This window comes from Scylla paramamosain, chromosome 38, assembly GCF_035594125.1.
Source record: "Scylla paramamosain isolate STU-SP2022 chromosome 38, ASM3559412v1, whole genome shotgun sequence".
NCBI classification, from domain to species: domain Eukaryota; kingdom Metazoa; phylum Arthropoda; class Malacostraca; order Decapoda; family Portunidae; genus Scylla; species Scylla paramamosain.
Window position 1 is genome coordinate 5,487,668 of NC_087188.1, and position 19,359 is coordinate 5,507,026.

The 19,359-nt window shown below is 38.6% G+C and overlaps 2 protein-coding genes across 2 annotated transcripts; both read right to left on the minus strand.

The window, feature by feature from the left end:
• Positions 1 to 8,760: 8,760 nt before the first annotated feature.
• LOC135091899 (protein NYNRIN-like) lies at positions 8,761 to 9,804 on the minus strand. Its single transcript, XM_063989961.1, has one exon. The coding sequence runs from the start codon at positions 9,802 to 9,804 to the stop codon at positions 8,761 to 8,763; it is 1,044 nt and encodes a 347-aa protein (XP_063846031.1).
• A 2,516-nt stretch (positions 9,805 to 12,320) lies between these two features.
• LOC135091615 (uncharacterized) lies at positions 12,321 to 14,449 on the minus strand. Its single transcript, XM_063989379.1, has 2 exons — positions 13,687 to 14,449; positions 12,321 to 13,644 (listed from the first exon to the last, which is right to left on the minus strand). Exons 1-2 carry the CDS (start codon positions 13,744 to 13,746, stop codon positions 12,322 to 12,324), a joined length of 1,383 nt encoding a protein of 460 aa, XP_063845449.1. The 5' UTR covers positions 13,747 to 14,449; the 3' UTR covers position 12,321.
• Between the last annotated feature and the right edge of the window lie 4,910 nt (positions 14,450 to 19,359).

The following is a 19,359-nucleotide window of genomic DNA, read 5'->3' on the forward strand; positions in this document are numbered from 1 at the left end:
TGCTTGTTTCTTGTAATGCTCTTGTATTTTTCCTTAAAGGGCGTTTTGGATTTTTTAAGCTTTTTGGAAATAGGTCAAAAGACACAATTTTGGTAATGTTGTCTTGTGTTGTTATAGACGGTGATTTTTTTGCTTTTAAGTGTTTTATTATCTAATACGCACATCAGTACTCAAAACACACGTTTCTGGAAATATTTCCTTTCCCCATATTGAATGTTTGCTTTTTTTTTTATGGATTTTTGCGTGTGAAATACCTTCAAAATACTCTTTTTAGTAATATTGTTTTGTTTTTCCGTATAGAGTGCTATTCATGCTTTTTTTTTTTTTTGGTACCTAAGAAGCTCAAAACACTCATAATACACGTTCCTCGTAGTGTTTTTTTTTCATTTCTTCATATAGGGTGCTTTTCATTCATTTTGACGTTTTTCTACGTAATAAGCTAAAAAATACTCAAAATATTTGATTTTAGTAATGTTATTCTGATTCTTCAAAAAAAAAAAAAAAAATGCGTTTTGCATACGTTTTACCGTTTTGGTACTTTATGTAGCTGAAAAACTCTCATAAGACATGTTTTCGGTAATACTGATTTTTTTTCCCGTATTGGGAGCTTTCTATGTATTTTAACTTTTTGGTGGCTAACAATCTCATAAACACATAATCCTAAAGATATATTCCTGTCTTTTCATTTTTCATTAGTGGGTACTTTACGTGCATTTTGGCGTTTTGGTATTTAAAAATGTGAAAAAAAAAACACTCAAAACAAATTTATGTTTCTCCATATAGATTGCAATTCGCGCGTTTCAGCGTTTTGTTACATAAGGTCAAAAACACTCATGATACACGTTTCTCATAATGCTTTTTTGTTTCTCTAAATGAGGTACTTTCCATGCAATTTGGCTTAAAAACACGTAAAATACACGATTTTTGTAGTCAATGCTTTCAATAAATAACGTTTTCCATACGTATTATCGTTTTGGTACATAAATAGCTTAATAACCCTGTTTTCTTACGTAATAAGTTAAAAACACGATTTTCGTAGAGTCATTGTGTTTTTTCAATAAATGGCGATTTCCATACGTATTATCGTGTTTGAATATAAATTCTTCTTACGTAACAAGTTAAAAACACTAAAATACACTTTCCTCGTAATGTCTTTTCGTTTCCCCTTATATGATACTTTGCAAACATTTTGTATTTTCTACGTAAAAAAAAAAAAAAAATACAAAAATACTGAAAATACTTGTTTCTGGTAAAGTTATTCTATTTCTCCGTAAAAGGTGTTTTCCATGCATTTTAGTGTTTTGATACGCAAGACGCTCAAAAACGCTAAAAAGAGACGTTTTTGTTAATGTTGTTTGGTTTTCCCATATAGGGTGCTTTCCATACTTTTCTAGAGTTTTTGTGACTAGGATATTCATAAGCATAAGGCACGTTTCAAGGAATCTAGTTTTGATACGTAAGTAGCTCAAAAAAGCTAAAAAGAGACGTTTTTTGGTAATGTTTCGTTTTCAATATAAAGTGCATTCCGTGATTTTTTGATGGGTAACACTCTCAGAAAAAAACAAAAGACTTGTCGTTTTCTTTCCACAAATAGGTTGCTTTCCATTCATTTTAGCGTTTTGGTGTCTACCAGTGTGAAAAACATTTCCCCATACATGTATAAGTGCATTTGAATACATTATGGCGTTTTGGTAACCAGCAATGTTAAAAACACGCAAAATACACTTTATAGTAATATTGTACTGTTCCTCTATATACAGTGTTTTCAGCGCCTTTTCACAATTTGGAAACTAAGAAGCTCAAAAACGCTCATAAGACGTTTCTCGTTATGTCTTTTCGTTTCCCATTTAGGATACTTTAAATGCATTTGGGCTTTTCTTGATAACGAGATAAAAAATACTTAAAATACTTATTTTTGGTAACAATATTCTGTTTCTTGATAAATGAGGTTTTGCATGCGTTTTTAGCCTTTTGGTACATAAGACGTTCAAAAACACTCAAAAGACACGTTTTTTGTAATATTTTGTATTCCCATATACCGTCATTTATGTCTTTTAGCGTTTTGGTGCTTCATACGCTTAAAAAAACACTCAAAAGACACGTTTCTAGTAATGTCGATTCGTTTGTCCATATAGTGATCTTTGTAAATATTTTGACGAATTGGTTTTTAACAATATGAAAACACTCGAAACAGATTTTTTTATGTTGTTGTTTTTCCATATAGAGTGGTATTAATTTGTTTTTGCGTTTTGGTATCTAAGAAGCTTAAAAAACAATCATTATAAACGTTTCTCGTAATGTCTTTTCGACTCCCCATTAAACGTACTTAGCATGCATTTTCTCGATCTTCTACATAAGAAGCTCAAAAGCACTCCAAAAAAAAAAAAAAAAAAAACTTATTTTTGGTAATGTTATTCTGTTTCTTTTGTAAATGGTGATTTCCATGGATTTTCCTTTTTTCGTATGCAAAAAGTTCAAAACACTTAACAGACGCATTTTTCTTAATAGGGTGATTTCCAGGCTTTTTAGCGTTTTAGTGCCTAACATGCTAAAAAACAATCAAAAGACACATTTCTGGGAATTTTGTTTCATTTGACTATATAGATAGCTCTGCATACATTTTGGCGTTTTGATACCTAGTAAAATGAAAACATTCAAAATACATTATTTTGGTAATGTTTTGTTTCTTCATTTAGAGAGCTATTCGTGCGTTTTAGCAAGATGGTACTTAAGTAGCTCAAAAACTCTTAAAATACACGTCTCTCGTAATGTCTTTTCTTTTCCTTATATAGAAAACTTTGCATGCATTTTATTATTTTTCTACGTAACAAGCTCAAAACACTCAAAACACACGTTTTTGGTGAAATTAAACTATTATAGGGAAATAACCCTTATAAGGTTATTTCCATTCTTTTAAGCGTTTGGGTGTCTAACACGCTCAAAAACACTAAAAAGACAACGTTTTTTATAATGTTTTGTTTTCCGATATATAGGGCTTTCCATGCTTTCCATACTCAGAAAAAAGACATGAATCTGTAAATATTATTTATTTTCCATGGATTTTGGTATTTTGATACCTAATAATGTGAAATACACTCAAAATACGTATTTTTTATAATGTTGTTCTGGTTTTCCATTGCATGCGTTTTAGTATTTTGGTACGTAACTAGATTTAATACAGTGAAAGAGGAGTTTTTGGTAATGTTTTGTTTTCCCACAGAGGTGCTTTTTTTTATGCTTTCAATCGTTTTGGTGCCTAGCACACTTAGAAACACCAAAAAATAAACGTTTCTTGAAACCTCGTTTACTTTCCCGATATAGCGTGCTTTTCATGCATTTTCACGTTTTGGTTCCAAACAATGTTATAAAATGCTCTTCATACGTTTTAGCGTTTTGGTACCTAAGACCTAAAAAGCTATAAAACCCATATTATATATGTTTCTCGCAATGTTCTTTCCTTTCCATGTATTTTTCCGTTTTTGTATGTATCAAGCTCAAAAAACACTCAAACGTTTTCGGTAAAGTTAATGTGATTCTGCATGAACTGTGTATTTTCGTCCGTTTTAGTGTTTCGTTAGTTAAGAGCCTCAAAACTCTCAAAATACACGTTTTTGATAATGTTCTGTTTTCCCATATAGGTTGCTTTACCTGCTCTTTAGCGTGATGGTACCTAACACGATCATGCACACTCAAAAGACACATTTCTGGAAATGTCGTTTCTTTTTCGTGTAGAGAGTGCTTTGCATGCATTTTGCAGTTTTGATACCTAACACTGTGAAATACTCTGATCCACGCTTTTGGTAATCTTATTCTGTTTTCATAATATAGAGTGTTATTTATGTGTTTTAGCGTTTTGTGCTATATAGAGTTCATTCTATATAGCAGATTTGTGTTCCCATATAGGATCGTTTTTTTATGCTTTTTAACGTTTTGCTGCCTAACACGCTAAAAACACACAAACGACATGTCTCTTGTCATATTTCGTTTCACCATATAGAGTTCCTTGCATGCATTTTGACGTTTTGGAACCTAACAAAGTGAAAAACACTTAAAGTAAACATTTTTAGTAATGTTCTGTTTCTCCACATAGAGCGCTATTCTCGCGTTTTAGAGTTGGTACCTAAGAATCTGAAAATCACTCATAATACACATTTCTCGTAATGTCCTTTCCTTTCCCCATATAGGGCATTTTGCATGCATTTTGGCCTTTTGGTACCTAACAATGGAAAAAGATATCAAAACAGACATTTTTGGTAATGCTGTTTTTCTTTTTCTTCATAAAAAAAAAAAAAGTGGTATTCACGCGTTTAAGTGTTTTGGAACTTAAGAAACTAAGAGACACTGATAATACACGTTTCTTCTAATATCGTTTCATAATTTAAATGAATTTAAATGAATTTTTTAAACTTTCAATTAATTTTCTTTTACCTAACATACTCAAAATATTGAAAATACACGTTTTTAGTAGTGTTATTTTGTTTCTCAATAAAACAAAAATCGCATGTTTTTTTTTTTAAGCGTAATGCATAACGTAATGCATAAGAACCTTAAAAAAAAAAAAAAAACACGAAACACTCAAGACATATTTTTCGTATTGCTGTTTTATATCCCAATACGGGTACATTGTATGAATTTTGGCGTTTTGGTGCCTAAAACACTAAAAAAACTGAAAAGACACCTTTCTGTTTATGTCCTTTCGTTTCCTCATGTGATATGCGTTGTATGGATTTAGGCGTTTTGGTACCTATCATTGTAAAAAATACTCAAAATACGTTTTTGGTAATGTTGATCAGTTTCTACATATGGAGTGCCATTCACGCATTTTAGCATTTTGTTACCTGAGAATGTCAAAAACTCATATAATCCACGTTTCCGTTAATATTGTTTTTTTTTTTTTTCACCAATTAAGGTACTTTGCATACATTTTCCTGTTTCTCTACCCAAGCTCAAAAACACTCGAAATGCATACTATTGGTAATGTTAATCTGTTTCTGCAGAAAGAACATTTTAGTGTTTTGCTATGAAAGAAAGTGAAAAACACTCAAAAGACACGCTTTTCGTTAAGTGTTTTTGTAGTTCAATATTGCTTTCCGTGCATTTTAATGTTTTGGTACCTAACAGCCTCAAAAACAGTAAGAAGACATGTTTCAAGAAATATCGTTTTGTTACCCCATATAGAGAGCTTTTCATGCATTTCGTTGCTTTGATACGTAAGAATGAAAAAAAAAAAAAAAAACGTTTTTGGCAATGTTTTGTTCCTCCTTATAAAGTGGTATTGACGCATCTTAAACTTTTGGTACTTAAGAAGCCCAAAAAACACTCACAATACACATTTCTCGTCATCTCCTTTCATTTCCCCATATAGTGTTTTACATTCATTTTGGGGTTTTGGTACATAACTATTCTAAAAAACACTTGAAACAGACATTTTTTGCAAGATTGTTCTGTTTCACGTGTTTTAGCGTTTTGTTACCTAAGATATTGAAAAACACGTGTAATGCATGTTCCTTGTTATATTTCGTTTTCCATGTAGGATACTTTACATGCATTTTATCGTTTTTTTTTTTTTACGTATATATATATATATATATATATATATATATATATATATATATATATATATATATATATATATATATATATATATATATATATATATATATATATATATATATATATATATATATATATATATATATATATATATATATATATATATATATATATATATATATATATATATATATATATATATATATATATATATATATATATATATACTTAAGGACACTCATAATGCTTTTTTTTATCTTGTAATGCTATTGTGTTTCTCCAAGAAGGGTGTTTTACATGCGTTTTAGTGTTTTGGTAGGTAAGTTGCTTAAAAACACTTAAAAGACCCTTTTTTTCTTTTCCCATATAGGGTGTTTTGCATGCTTTTTAGCGTTTTGGTCCCTAACACGCTCATAAACACTCAAAAGACATGTTACTAGAAATATTTATTTTCACAATATAGGGTGCTTTAAATGTATTTTGGCGTTATTGTAACTAACAATGTGAAATATATTCAAAACACACGTTTTTGGTAATGTTTTTTTTTTTTTCTGTCTCTCCATTTAGAATGCTATTCATGCGTTTAAATCTTTTTGTAACTAAGAAAACTAAGAACACCCATATTACATGTTTCACGTAATATATTTCCGTTTTCTAATATAGGGTACTTTCCATGCATTTTAGTGTTTTTTTTTTTTTTTTACTTAACATGCTCAGACACTCTCAAAATACTTTCTATTTTTCTCTTTTCCGTATAGAGTGTTATGCTTGCGTTTTAACGTTTTGTTACGTAACTAACTCAAAATACTGCAAAGAGACGTTTTTGATAATGTTTTGTTTTCCCATAGAGTTTTCACACAGAGTGTTTTTCATGCTTTTTATTATTTTGGTGCCAAGCACGTTCTTAAGCACTCAAAATACACTTTCTCTGAAAATCTATTTTCCTTTTCCCATTATAGGGTGCTTTTCATGCATTTTGGCGTTTTGGTACCTAACAAAGTGAAATACATTCAAAATTCACGTTTTTGGTAATGTTCTGTTTGGTACCTAAGCTAAAAAATCTCCCATAATGCACGTTCCTCATAATGTTCTTTTCTTTCCCCCATATAAGATATTTTCCATACATTTTTGCGTTTTTGTACGTAACAAAGTGAAATACACTCAAACTTTTTTTTTTATAATGTTATTTGATTTTTTCCATTAAGGCTATTTTGCAATCGTTTTATTGTTTTGGTTTGTATGCTGTTCAAAAACACTCAAAGAAACGTTTTTCTTAATGTTTTTTGTATTCCCATATAGGTCGATTTCCATGCTTTTTTAACGTTTTGGTGCATAGCATGCTCTTAAGCACTGAAAATACATGTTTCTGGAAATTTCCTTTCTTTTCTGAATATAGTGTGCTTTGCAAGCATTTTTCCGTTTGGTACGTCAGAATGTGAAATACACTCAAAATACACGTTTTTGTAATATTGTTCGGTTTTTCAATATAAAGTACTAATCATTTTTCGTTTTCATACGAAAAAAAAAATAAAAATACATATAATTCACGTTTCTCGTCATGTCATTTCGTTGCATGCATATTGGTATTTTTCTACGTAATAAAACTCAAAACACTCAAAATTCTCGTTTTGGGCACTGTTTTTTTTTTTTTTTTTGCATAAAGTGTGTTTTGCATGCGTTTTATCGTTTTGGTACGTAAGAAGTTGTAAAACACTAAAAATGTTTTTTTTTGTAATGTTTTGTTTTCCTATACAAGCTAAATTTATTTTTTTTTCTTTTTTGTGCCTCACGCTCTCAAAAAGAATGAAGAAAAATGTTTCTAGTAATGTCGTTTTGTTTGCTCATATAAAAAGCTTTACAAGCATTTTGCGCTTTGGTATCTAACAATGTGAAAACTACTGAAAACACACTTTTTTCGTAATGTTGTTCTGGTTCTCCATGTGGTGTGTTATTCATGCGTTAATGCGTTTTGGCATCTAAGAACCTCAAGAACACTCATAATACAAGTTTCTCGTTACGACTTTTCTTCATATTGTGCATGTTTTATGTATTTTGGCGTTTTTTTTTTAGGAAAAAGATCATAAATCCTCAAAATACTTGTTTTTTGGCAGTGTCATTCCCTTTCCGTATAAAGACTGTTTTGCAGGCGTTTTTGAGTTTTTGGTATGCAAGTAGCTAAAGAACACTCAAAAAGACACGTTTTTGGTAATCTTTTCTTTTCCCATATAGAATGCTTCCCATGATTTTTTTTCCATTTTCATGACTATCATGCTTTGCATGCTGATTGGCGTTATGGCTAGTAAAGGTGTGAAAAAAAAAACAACAAATATACAGAATATACACGTTTCTCTATACAGAGTGCTATTAAAACGTGTTTTGCGTTTTGTTACCACAAAGCTGAAAAACACTTACAATAAACGTTTTTTGTAATATCTTTTCGTTATTCCATAATTTGCATGCATTTTGGCATTTTCCTATGTAGCAATGTGAATAGCACTCAAAACAAATGTTTTTGGTACTGATACATTGTTAGAGCGCTATTCACGCGTTTTAGCGTTTTGTTAACTAAGGAGATTAATAATAATAATGTAACTTCACCACCCTGTGGGCAGTCACACTTACACTTTTAGGGTCCGGTGCTTCCTGCATACGTGACGGTGAACTTACCCTGCGGCGCTCCGTGTTCTCCCCTGGCTCCCCTCAGAAGGCGAGTAGTAAAACACACTTGTGGCTTCTGGCCCTCTATTCTCCGTTGCTCACACTACACAGTAGTCCTATGCTGTAGCTCGGCACCCCGGGCCTCTTGTCGACCCTCGGAAGGCTTCTTGACGCCTCGCTCCAGCTCACAAAGGCACATACAAGTACAGGAGGCAGTGTCGGCGACGCGCGGGCTTTCTTCCCTCACCAGTGTTCTCCCGCCACTCTGTCTCCCAAACTGTTCCGCCACCAATCCCAGGGCTGCTACACGTCACGTGATACTCCCGAGCCCCAGGGTAGGCGGCCGGCGAGGTGACATAGTGTGACGTCATCCTCCACTTCAGCTGGGACTCAGTCTGGGTATCTTCATGATCTTGCCCTCTCGTGACACTACCCCCTCCTGTAAAGAGACTGAGCGCCCTCGCTCCCCAACTCTCTCTATTCCCTTTAGGTTACAGATACACCCCCAAAAACAAGAAAATAATACTTCAACTTTAGGTATATCAAAAATCAACAAAGAACATAATCCTCACTCCATTTGGGTGGATGCCGCTCCCGTCTGGGTCTCCCTACTACAGGTCCAGCGTCGACATCCGCCAGTGCCCCCTCCAAGGGACACAACTCATCCGCTCCACCTTCCTCCATCACCAGCGGCTCAGGCTCTCTCAGGTCCAGGTCTCCGTCATCCTCCATCACCAGGGGCTCGTCGTCCCCAAGGCCCTTGTCCTTGTCCTCCTCTTCGTCACTGGTCAGGAGAGCAGCTCGCTCTCCCCAGGAGAAGCTTCCAGGGCCATGGTAACCCCAGAGCCTGTCAGCGTGCACCACCAGTGCCCGCTTCCTTGGCCCTTGGCGTATCCTGAAGGTGACGTCCGAGATGACCTTCTCCACCACGTATGGCCCCTCCCAGGGGCTCTGGAGCTTAGGGGACAATCCTTTCTTACGCCGAGGGTTGTGCAGCCACACCTGATCCCCCTCGCTAAAGGGTGGTGCCGTTGCCCGGCGGTCGTACCGGTCCTTCATCGCCTCACCGGACACCTTCAGGTTACCCCTCACCTGATGGTGCACCTCCCGGAGACGGTCCTGTAGGGCTGTAGCGTACTGGGTGATGGTAGTGGGCAGGTCTTCATCCGGCGGCCTGCCAGTCACGAGGTCCACTGGTAGCCGGAGCTCCCGCCCACACATCAGCCGGGCTGGCGTATAACCGGTCACCTCATGCACGGCGGACCGGTAGGCCAAGAGAAGCAGGGGGATTTTTAAGTCCCAGTCCTCCTGCCCTTCCTGGCAATATTTGGCCAACTCCTGCCCCAACGTGCGGTTGTAGCGTTCCACCATGCCATCCGACTGCGGCCGCAGGGGTGTAGTACGAGTTTTCTTGACGCCCAGCAACTGGCAGCACTCCCGGAATACTGCTGACTCAAACTCCCTGCCCTGGTCAGAGTGCAGCTCGTGTGGCACGCCAAACCGGGCGAAGAACTCGTCCACTAACACACCTGCCACGGTGGCAGCCTCATGGTTTGGCAGCGGATACGCTTCCGGCCATTTAGTGAAGTCCATGGTCACACACACAAAGCGGTTACCTCTCAGTGTCTGAGGGAACGGACCCAGGATGTCCACTGCCACCCTCTCCATAGGTGCACCATTCACTAACGTCCTTCCGCATGCCTACCCAATAAACCCGCTGCTTTAACCGCCCTAGCGTTTTCCTCACACCGAAGTGACCACTTGCATTTCCACCGTGAGCCTCGCGCACTAAGGCCTCCCTCATATTCACAGGGACAATTGTTTGCCAGAAGGCCACACCGCCGTCACATGACTCCCACCGCCGTTGCAGCACACCATCACTCACTCGCAACACTGCCCATTGCTGCCACAACGCCTTGGCGGCAGGGCTTAGCGGGGCCACGCTTTCCCATGGCGGTTTTTCTTCGCCTTCTTCCCGCAGTGTCACTATGGGCCCGATATCAGCGTCCTGTCGCTGGGCCTGTTTGAGGTCCTCTCCCCACTCAGTGTCACTGACAAGACCGGCAGCCTTCACGCACACAGGCTCAGTCTCATGGCGTCTACAATGCCTGCAGTCACTGTCGCAAGGACGGCGACTCAAACTGTCAGCATTGCTATGCATTTTTCCAGGCCGGTATTCGATGTTGTAGTCATGCTGCTCCAGCTTGCCAATCCACCTGGCCAGCTGCCCCTCCGGGTTTCTGAGGGTTTTCAGCCACCTCAGAGCAGCATGGTCTGTCCTAATCTTGAATCTGGCCCCGTACAAGTAAGGATGGAAGTGATCAATGGCCAGGATCACTGCCAACAACTCCTTACGAGTGACGCAATAGTTCCTTTCAGGGGCTGAGAACTTCCTGCTGAAGTAGGAGACGACCCACTCTTGTCCGTCTTTCTCCTGGGACAAGACGGCTCCTACTCCCTCAGCACTCGCATTACAATCCAACACGTATGGTTTCATTGGATCCGGGTACGGTAACACAGGGGCGTTAGCGAGAGCCTCTTTCAGAGTTTCAAAGGCACGTTGACAGTCCTCGCTCCAGTGAAAGCATGCCCCTTTACGAGTCAAGTGATGGAGTGGCACCGCAATTTGCGCAAAACCCTTCACAAACCTCCGGTAGTACGTACACAACCCAAGGAACCCGCGCACTTCCGTCACACTGCGCGGCACTGGCCACTCCTTAACTGACTCTACCTTACCAGGGTCTGTTTTCACTCCCTCACTACTCACTATGTGACCCAGAAACGGCACTTCCCTCTGGAACAGGCTACACTTCTTTGGACTGAGTTTCACATTTGCCCCCCTGAACCTGTCCAACACTGTCTTAAGCCTCTCCAGAGCCCCCTTGAACGAATTCCCGTACACTAGCACATCGTCCAAGTACACCAGGGCGCTTTTCCACAGCAACCCATCCAACACACGCTCCATTAGACGCTCAAAGGTGGCCGGGGCATTCACCAGACCAAAACTCATCACTTTAAACTGATACAGTCCCTGCCCATACGAGAAGGCCGTTTTCTCTCTGTCCTCCTCCGCAACCTCAACTTGATGGTAACCTGATTTCAAGTCTAAGGTGGAGAACCACTGGGCCCCCTTAAGCGCGTCAAGCGTGTCATCCACCCTCGGTAGAGGGTAAGAGTCCTTTGTCGTCACCGCGTTAAGGCCCCGATAGTCCACACAACACCTGGTAGACCCATCCTTCTTCTTAACGAGGACAACAGCAGCACTCCAGGGACTAGCCGACTTTTCGATTATCCCTTGCGCGCGCAACTCCTCCACGGCTTTTTCCACTTCCAGCCGACGAGCAGGCGCAATCCGGCGGGGCGGCAACTTAACCGGCCGACTATCCCCTGTGTGAATGCGGTGTTTAACCAGACTGGTCCGGCCCAGGTCATTATCTCCCTGCGAGAAGACATCTGCATACAGAGTCAGCACTTCCTTCACCTCGTCCACCTGTTCCCCAGACAGGCATGCCGAACTCCTCTGCAATAGATCCTGCAGATGAGGTGGAACCCCAGTGCTACTCCCTTGCATGTCCTCGCAATGACCTTCCGGGTCCATAGTCGTCTGTACACCTTCACACTCTTCCGACCCTTGACTTTCCTCCTTCTGTTCCTTACTGAGACGGCAGCGGTGGCTGGCTTCGGGTAGGGACGCAGTATGGGCTCGGTGAGTTTCAATTGAAGCTTCACACTCCTCTGCGTCAACACCGCCCTCCTGTAGCGGCACCACACTACCTCTGACCGACATAGTCATTTCCCCGAAGTCCAGCACCGCCCTGCTCTGCTTCAGGTAGTCTAGGCCGAGCAAGTTCTCCCCGACGTCCGCTACAAAGACGGGAAGATGCTCCTCCGTGCTGCCAACCGCAATCCTGGCATGCACTGGTCCCCTCAGCTGTGTGCAGTGCCCTGTAATACCACACAGTTGTTGCTGGGCCACCGGGGGCTGTCCAGTTGCCACCACCCCGTCCTGCACGAAGGTACGTTCCGCGCCCGAGTCCACAGTGAGGCAGCAAGATTTGCCATCCACTTGCCCGCCCACCTGCACTGTCCGGGCACCCTCGGCGCGGCAACTTAGGCGGACTGGGGTCTCTGGCTCTCTGGCTGGCGCTCGACCCCTTCCACCAGCCTCTTTCCGTTTCCCCCAGCCTCCTTGCTATCCCTGGGAGAGACGAGGGCACACTCTGCCATCTTGTGCCCCTGACCGCAGTTCCAACAACAGGGTTTGTACTGGTACTGCCCCGCTCTGCCGTTGACAGCCTTTCTGCTACTCGATCCCTGCGGGCAGTACCTCTTGGTGTGCCCCTGCTGCCCGCAAGAGTAGCACTTACCCCTGAACTCACCTAGGGGCGGTGAAGGGCTAGAGTAGGCCTTCCGCACGGCCCCTTTCTTTGCCTTCACTCTCTGCGGGACATAATTCCCGCTGGGTCGCTCCCGCGTCGTCCGGAGAAATGACTCCATCTCCAGGCCCCTCGCCAGGGCCTCCTGAAGGTCCTTGGGGTGTGCCTGCTGGACGTATATCCTCAGTTGTTGGTTATCGATGGCATCAATGAACTGATCCCGCAGGAGAATGGTGATCATCTCCTCACTGGCCTCCGGGTACGCACGCCGCACCAGCACCTCCAAATCCTGCGCCAGGCGTGTCAGGGTCTCCCCCGGGCCTCGTAACCTGGCCCGGAACCTTGTCCTGAACACCTCGGTTTGGTGCTGGTACCCGTACCTCCTCTCCAGTGTCGCCGTCACTTTACTATACGAGCACCGCTGGGCAGCTGGCAGCTGGTTCAAGACTTCTAATGCCGGTCCTTTGAGTGCCCACACCAGCTGCATGGCCATCTCAGGGCGACTCCACTGGCGGGCACTGGCCAAGAGCTCGAACTGTGTCTTATACGCTTCCCAAGACACTGTTCCATCGAACTCCTGTGGCCGGCGCCTCGTCCCGTCCTTCAGCCTCCGTGACGTGGAGCTGGCAGCAGAGGGGTACGACTTTACTGAGGCTAGCGGGGATGGTGGAGGTGATAAGACGTTTACAGGAGAGCGTAGGGGAGACGGTATCACCTTGGCCAATGGAGAAAGGCTGTTTAGGCTTCCGTGACAACTATTATCCTCCTCCCCTTCGTCACTCCCCCCCTCAGTCTCACTAGCACGCCCACTTGACCGGAACAGCGTGCCTTTATGCTGAGAGAGTACAGGAGGCGCCTGTGCCGCCACAACCTCATCCACATATCTCCTCAGTTCACTGGCCGCTTTTTCCACCTCTCCCTTCACCTGATCCTTGGTGAACACTTCACTTAACACCTCGTCTTTAACCCGTGAACACTCCTCCTTCACGAGCCCCATAACCTCCTTAAATACACGGTCTACACTGCTCGTCACCGCTTGCAACTCAGCATGCTGTACCTCTCCCTGCGCCTTCAGGGCACTCATCTCAGCATGCTGTACCTCTCCCTGCGCCTTCAGGGCACTCATAACATCCGCTAGTGTGATTTCTTTCGCCGCCATGCTGACTTAATTACTGTAAGGCACCGTAACTTAACACAACACGCAGCTTACCATGGCAAAACACACTGCACCGTCCGCCCGCCCGCTGCGATCCACAAGTACGTTACCCGTACCACCGCTGCTCGCCTCCCCTGTCCAATACACACGCACACTCGGTAACACACCGCGACGCACACAGTTAGCACTTAACTCATCCCACGATCCTGACACCACTGTAACTTCACCACCCTGTGGGCAGTCACACTTACACTTTTAGGGTCCGGTGCTTCCTGCATACGTGACGGTGAACTTACCCTGCGGCGCTGCGTTTTCTTTCCTGGCTCCCCTCAGAAGGCGAGTAGTAAAACACACTTGTGGCTTCTGGCCCTCTATTCTCCGTTGCTCACACTACACAGTAGTCCTATGCTGTAGCTCGGCACCCCGGGCCTCTTGTCGACCCTCGGAAGGCTTCTTGACGCCTCGCTCCAGCTCACAAAGGCACATACAAGTACAGGAGGCAGTGTCGGCGACGCGCGGGCTTTCTTCCCTCACCAGTGTTCTCCCGCCACTCTGTCTCCCAAACTGTTCCGCCACCAATCCCAGGGCTGCTACACGTCACGTGATACTCCCGAGCCCCAGGGTAGGCGGCCGGCGAGGTGACGTAGTGTGACGTCATCCTCCACTTCAGCTGGGACTCAGTCTGGGTATCTTCATGATCTTGCCCTCTCGTAACAATAATATAGACTTTTGGTAATATGGTTTTATTCCATTATATAGGGTACTTTGCCTGCATTTTGCTGCTTTTGTTCCTAACAAGCTCAAAAACGCTCATAGTACACTTTATTTTATGTTATTTTGTTTCTCTACAATGGGTGTTTTGTATGCGTTCTATGGTTTTGGTATGTAAGATGCTAAAAAAAACACAAAAGAACCTTTTTTTGTTAATGTTGTATTGTATTCCAATATAGGGTGCTTTCTATGCATTTTAGACTTTTGGTGCCTAAAACGCTCAAACAATAAAACCACTCCCACTATGGAGTGATTTTCCTACATTTTTGCGTTTTTGTACGTAACAATGTGAAAATACTGAAAATACACGTTTTGGGTAATGTTCTTATGTTTCTCCATATAGACTGCTATTCACGCAATTTTCCGTTTCGTTAGCTAAGCAGCTCAAAAATATTTATTACACACGTGTCTCAAAAAAATCCCTTTGTTTTCCCATATAGAGTGGTTTGCATGCATTTAGGAGTTTTAGTATCTAACGAGCTCAAACAATACTCAATTTTTTTAGAAACGTTGTTCTGTTTTTTTTTTTTTTTTCAAATCACATGCTTTGCATGGATTTTTTGTGTTTTGAATATAAGGCGAAAACACTAAAAAACTCATATTTTTGGTAATGTTGTTCTGTTTCTCTATACAAAGTGTTTTTTACGTGTTTTACGTGTTTACGTGCATTATATATATATATATATATATATATATATATATATATATATATATATATATATATATATATATATATATATATATATATATATATATATATATATATATATATATATATATATATATATATATATATATATATATATATATATATATATATATATATATATATATATATATATATATATATATATATATATATATATATATATATATATATATATATATATATATATATATATATATATATATATATATATATATATATATATATATATATATATATATATATATATATATATATATATATATATATATATATATATATATATATATATATATATATATTTATTTATTTATTTATTTATTAATGTATATATATTTCCTTTTTTTTCCGTATAGGGATTTTTCCATCCAATTTTGCGTTATGGCACCTTACAAGGTTAAATACATTCAAAATACACGCTTTTTGGTAATGTTCTTTTTCTCTATAAAAAAAGTTTTATTAATGCGTTTTTAGCTTTTTCATACCTCAACAACATTCATAATAGGTACACGTTTCTAGTAATGTCTTTTCATGTCTCCATATAAGGTTCTTTGGATGCATTTTGGCGTTTTTGTAAGTAACAATCTAAAAAAAAAATTTTTTAATCGAATTATTTGTTTTTTAGTAATGTATTGTTTCTCCATATAGTTTCTTATTATTGTGTTTATTATCGTTTTGGTACCTAAGAATCTCAAAAACACTCATACTATATGTTTTTTTTAATGACTTTTCGTTTCCGAATACTTTCCATGTATTATAGTATTTTTCTCTGTAACAAGGTCAAAAATCTGAAAATTCACGTTTTTTTATAAAGATGTACTGTTTCTTTTATAAAGGGAGTTTTGACTGCGTTTTAGCGATTTGATATGTAAATTGCGTAAAACACTGAAAAAAGACGTTTTTGATAATGCTGTTTGGTTTTTCCATATAGGTTACTTCAAATTCTTTTCAGCGTTTTGATGCCTAACACTTTCATAAACACTCAATATACACGTTTATTGAAATGTCGTTTCGATAAATTGTTCTTACTTAACAATATGAAATACACTCAAAATAAATATTTTTGGTTATGATATGGTTTTTCCATATAAAGAGTTGTTCATGCATTTTATTGTTTTGGTACTTAAGAAACTCAAAAACACTAATACTACACATTTATCGTAATATCCTTTCGTTTCCCCATATAGGTTATTTATCATGCATTTTGGCGTTTTTGTACATAACAAGCTCAAAAACACTCAAAATACTTGTTTATTGGTAATATTACTCTGCTTCTCCATAAAGGGTGTTTTTCATAAATTTTTGCGATTTAGTACGTAGGTAGCTCAAAAAAACTCAAAAGACACTTTCTTGGTATTGTTGTTCTGTTTTTCTATACAATATTGCTTTTCATGTTTTTTTTTTTTTTTTAGCGTTCTAACACGCACAAATACATTTAAAAAATTTTACTTATTTATTTATTCTTTTTTTGATATTTTGTTTTCCTATTTAGAGGAGTGTGTGCATTTTGGCGTTTTGGTACCTAACGATGTAAAAAAAATTAAGAATACACGTATTTGGTAATGTTGTTCTGTTTCTCCATATATAAAGTTGTGCTGAGAGAGAGAAAACAATTGATTTTCATAAGACACCAAAAGTAAATAGGTATATCTGAACAATATAGGAAAAAAAAAAAAAAAACTTACACGTCTTGCAGCGGGTGAAATTCATGCGAGTTAACGTTTCGGTAGGTACCTAAGAAGCTCAAAAGCACCTATAACAAACCTTTCACGTAATGTTCTTTCGTTCCCCCATGTAAGGAATTTTCTAAGAAGCCGAAAACACTCAAACTACACGTTTTTGGTAAAGTTATGATATTTTCCCATAAGTGTGTTTTGCAGGCATTTTAGCGTTTTGGCACGGAAGTAGCTCAAAAACACCGAAAGTAGAAGCTTTTGGTAATGTTATTTTTTTCCCCATATGGTGTTCTTTTCATGCTTTTTAGCGTTTTAGTACCTAGCGCGCTCATAAATACTAAAAAGACACGTTTCTGGAAATCTTGTTTCTTTTCCCCATATACAGCGTTTTGCCTTCAGTTTGGCGTTTTGGTAGTACAAAGTGAAATACACTTAAAAGTTCTACAGTTTCTCCATAATGAGTGCTATTTTTGCATGCCTTTTGGCATTAGTCTACCTAACAAACTCTAAAAAACTCAAAACATCTTTTTCTTTATAATGTTATTCTGTTTCTATTTAAAAGGTGTTTTGTATGCGTTTTAGCATTTTAGTACGCAAGTAGCTCAAAAAACACTCACACGACACTAACAATGTAAAATACACGTAAAATACACGTTTTTTTTGTTTTTTTTTGTTTTTCCATATACAGTGGTATTAATACATTTTATTTTTTTGGTAACTAATAAGTTCAAAAACACTCATAATAGATGTTTCTCGTATTTTTTTTTTGTTTGTATCCACATTTGAAGTAGTTTGAAGCATTTTGGCATTTTTGTAACATCCTCAAAAACATTCAAATTACGTGTATTTGATATTTAGCTTGTTATCCATACAGAGATACATATGTTTTGGCATTTTCTTACGTAAGTAGCTCAAAACACTGGAAAGAAAATTTTTTGTTAAGGATCTTTTGTTTTCCCCCTATAGGGGGCTTTCCATCATTTTTAGCGTTTCGTTTCCTAGCACGCTCTCAAACACTCGAAAGACACGTTTCTGGAAATCTCCTTTTCTTTCTCCATATAGGATGTTTTCTATGCTTTTTGGCAATTTAGTACCTAACAATGTGAAATACATTAAAAATGTACCTCTTTTCTAGTGTTTTTGTTTCTCAATACAAAATGATATCCATGCATTTTAGCGTTTTGGTACCTGAGAAGCTCAAATACTCGTAATATCTTCTTTCCCTATATAGAATACTTTCCACGCATTTTTGGCATTTTTCTACTTAACAATCTGAAAAACACTTCAAATACACGTTTTTAATAGAAATATGCTCTTTTTTCATGAAGGGTGTTTTACATGTGTTTTGGCGTTTTGGTAAGTAGCTCAAAGCACTAAAAAGAGACGTTTTTGTTAAGTTGTTTTGGTTTTGCTTATAAGGCGTTTTCTAAGCTTTTTAGTATTTTGGTTTCTAACGCGGTCATAGACACTCAAAAGTAATGTTTCTGGGAATATCGTTTTCTTTCACAATAAAAGCTTTTTATTTATTTTTATTTTTTTATTTATTTATTTTTTTATGATTTTCGGCGTTTTGGTACCTAACAAAGTGAAAAAAAACATTCAGAATACTTGTTTTGAATTTTGTTTTAGTTTTTCTTTTTTTTTCTCTATAAAAGGAGTTTTGCATGCGTTTTAGCGTTTTGGTACATAAGTGGTTCAAAAACATTCCAAAAACTCATTTTTGTTAATGTTTTATTCTTCTATACAATATGATGTCTATGCTTTTTAACATTTATGGTGCCTAAGACGCTGAAAAACTCTCAAAAGACATTTCTGTTAATGTCGTTTCGTTTCCCCCATATTGGTGGCTCTACATGCATTTTAGTGTTTGGTACCTAACAACGTGAGAAAAAATAAACTAAAAAATACACGTCTTTGGTAAAGAAGTTTTGTTTCGCCATACAGAGAGCTATTTATGCCTTTTAACGCTTTGGTACCTAAGAAGCTTAATAACTCTCATAATACACGTTTCTTTTAGTGTTTTTTTTTTCTTTTTCCCCATATAGAGTACTTTCCATGCATTTTTGTACGTAACCTCAAAACTCAGAAAATTCACATTTTTGGTAAAGTTTTACTGTTTCTCCATAAAGGAGTTTTTGCTACGTAAGTACGAGTAGCTTAAAAACACCGAAAAGAGAAGTAATTGATAATGATGTATTGTTTTCCATATAGGGCACTTTCTATGCTTTCTAGCGTTTTGGTGCCTAACATGTCCATAATCACATAACAAACACATTTCTTGCAATATCGTTTCCTTTCCCCATATAAGGTACATATACATTTTCATTTTTTGGTACCTAACTGTGAAATACACTAAAAAAAATGCATGTTTTTTGGTAGTGTTGTTCATGCGTTTTAGTGTTTTGGTACATGATAAGCTCAAAATTATTCTTAAAACACGTTTCTTGTAATGACTTTTTTTTC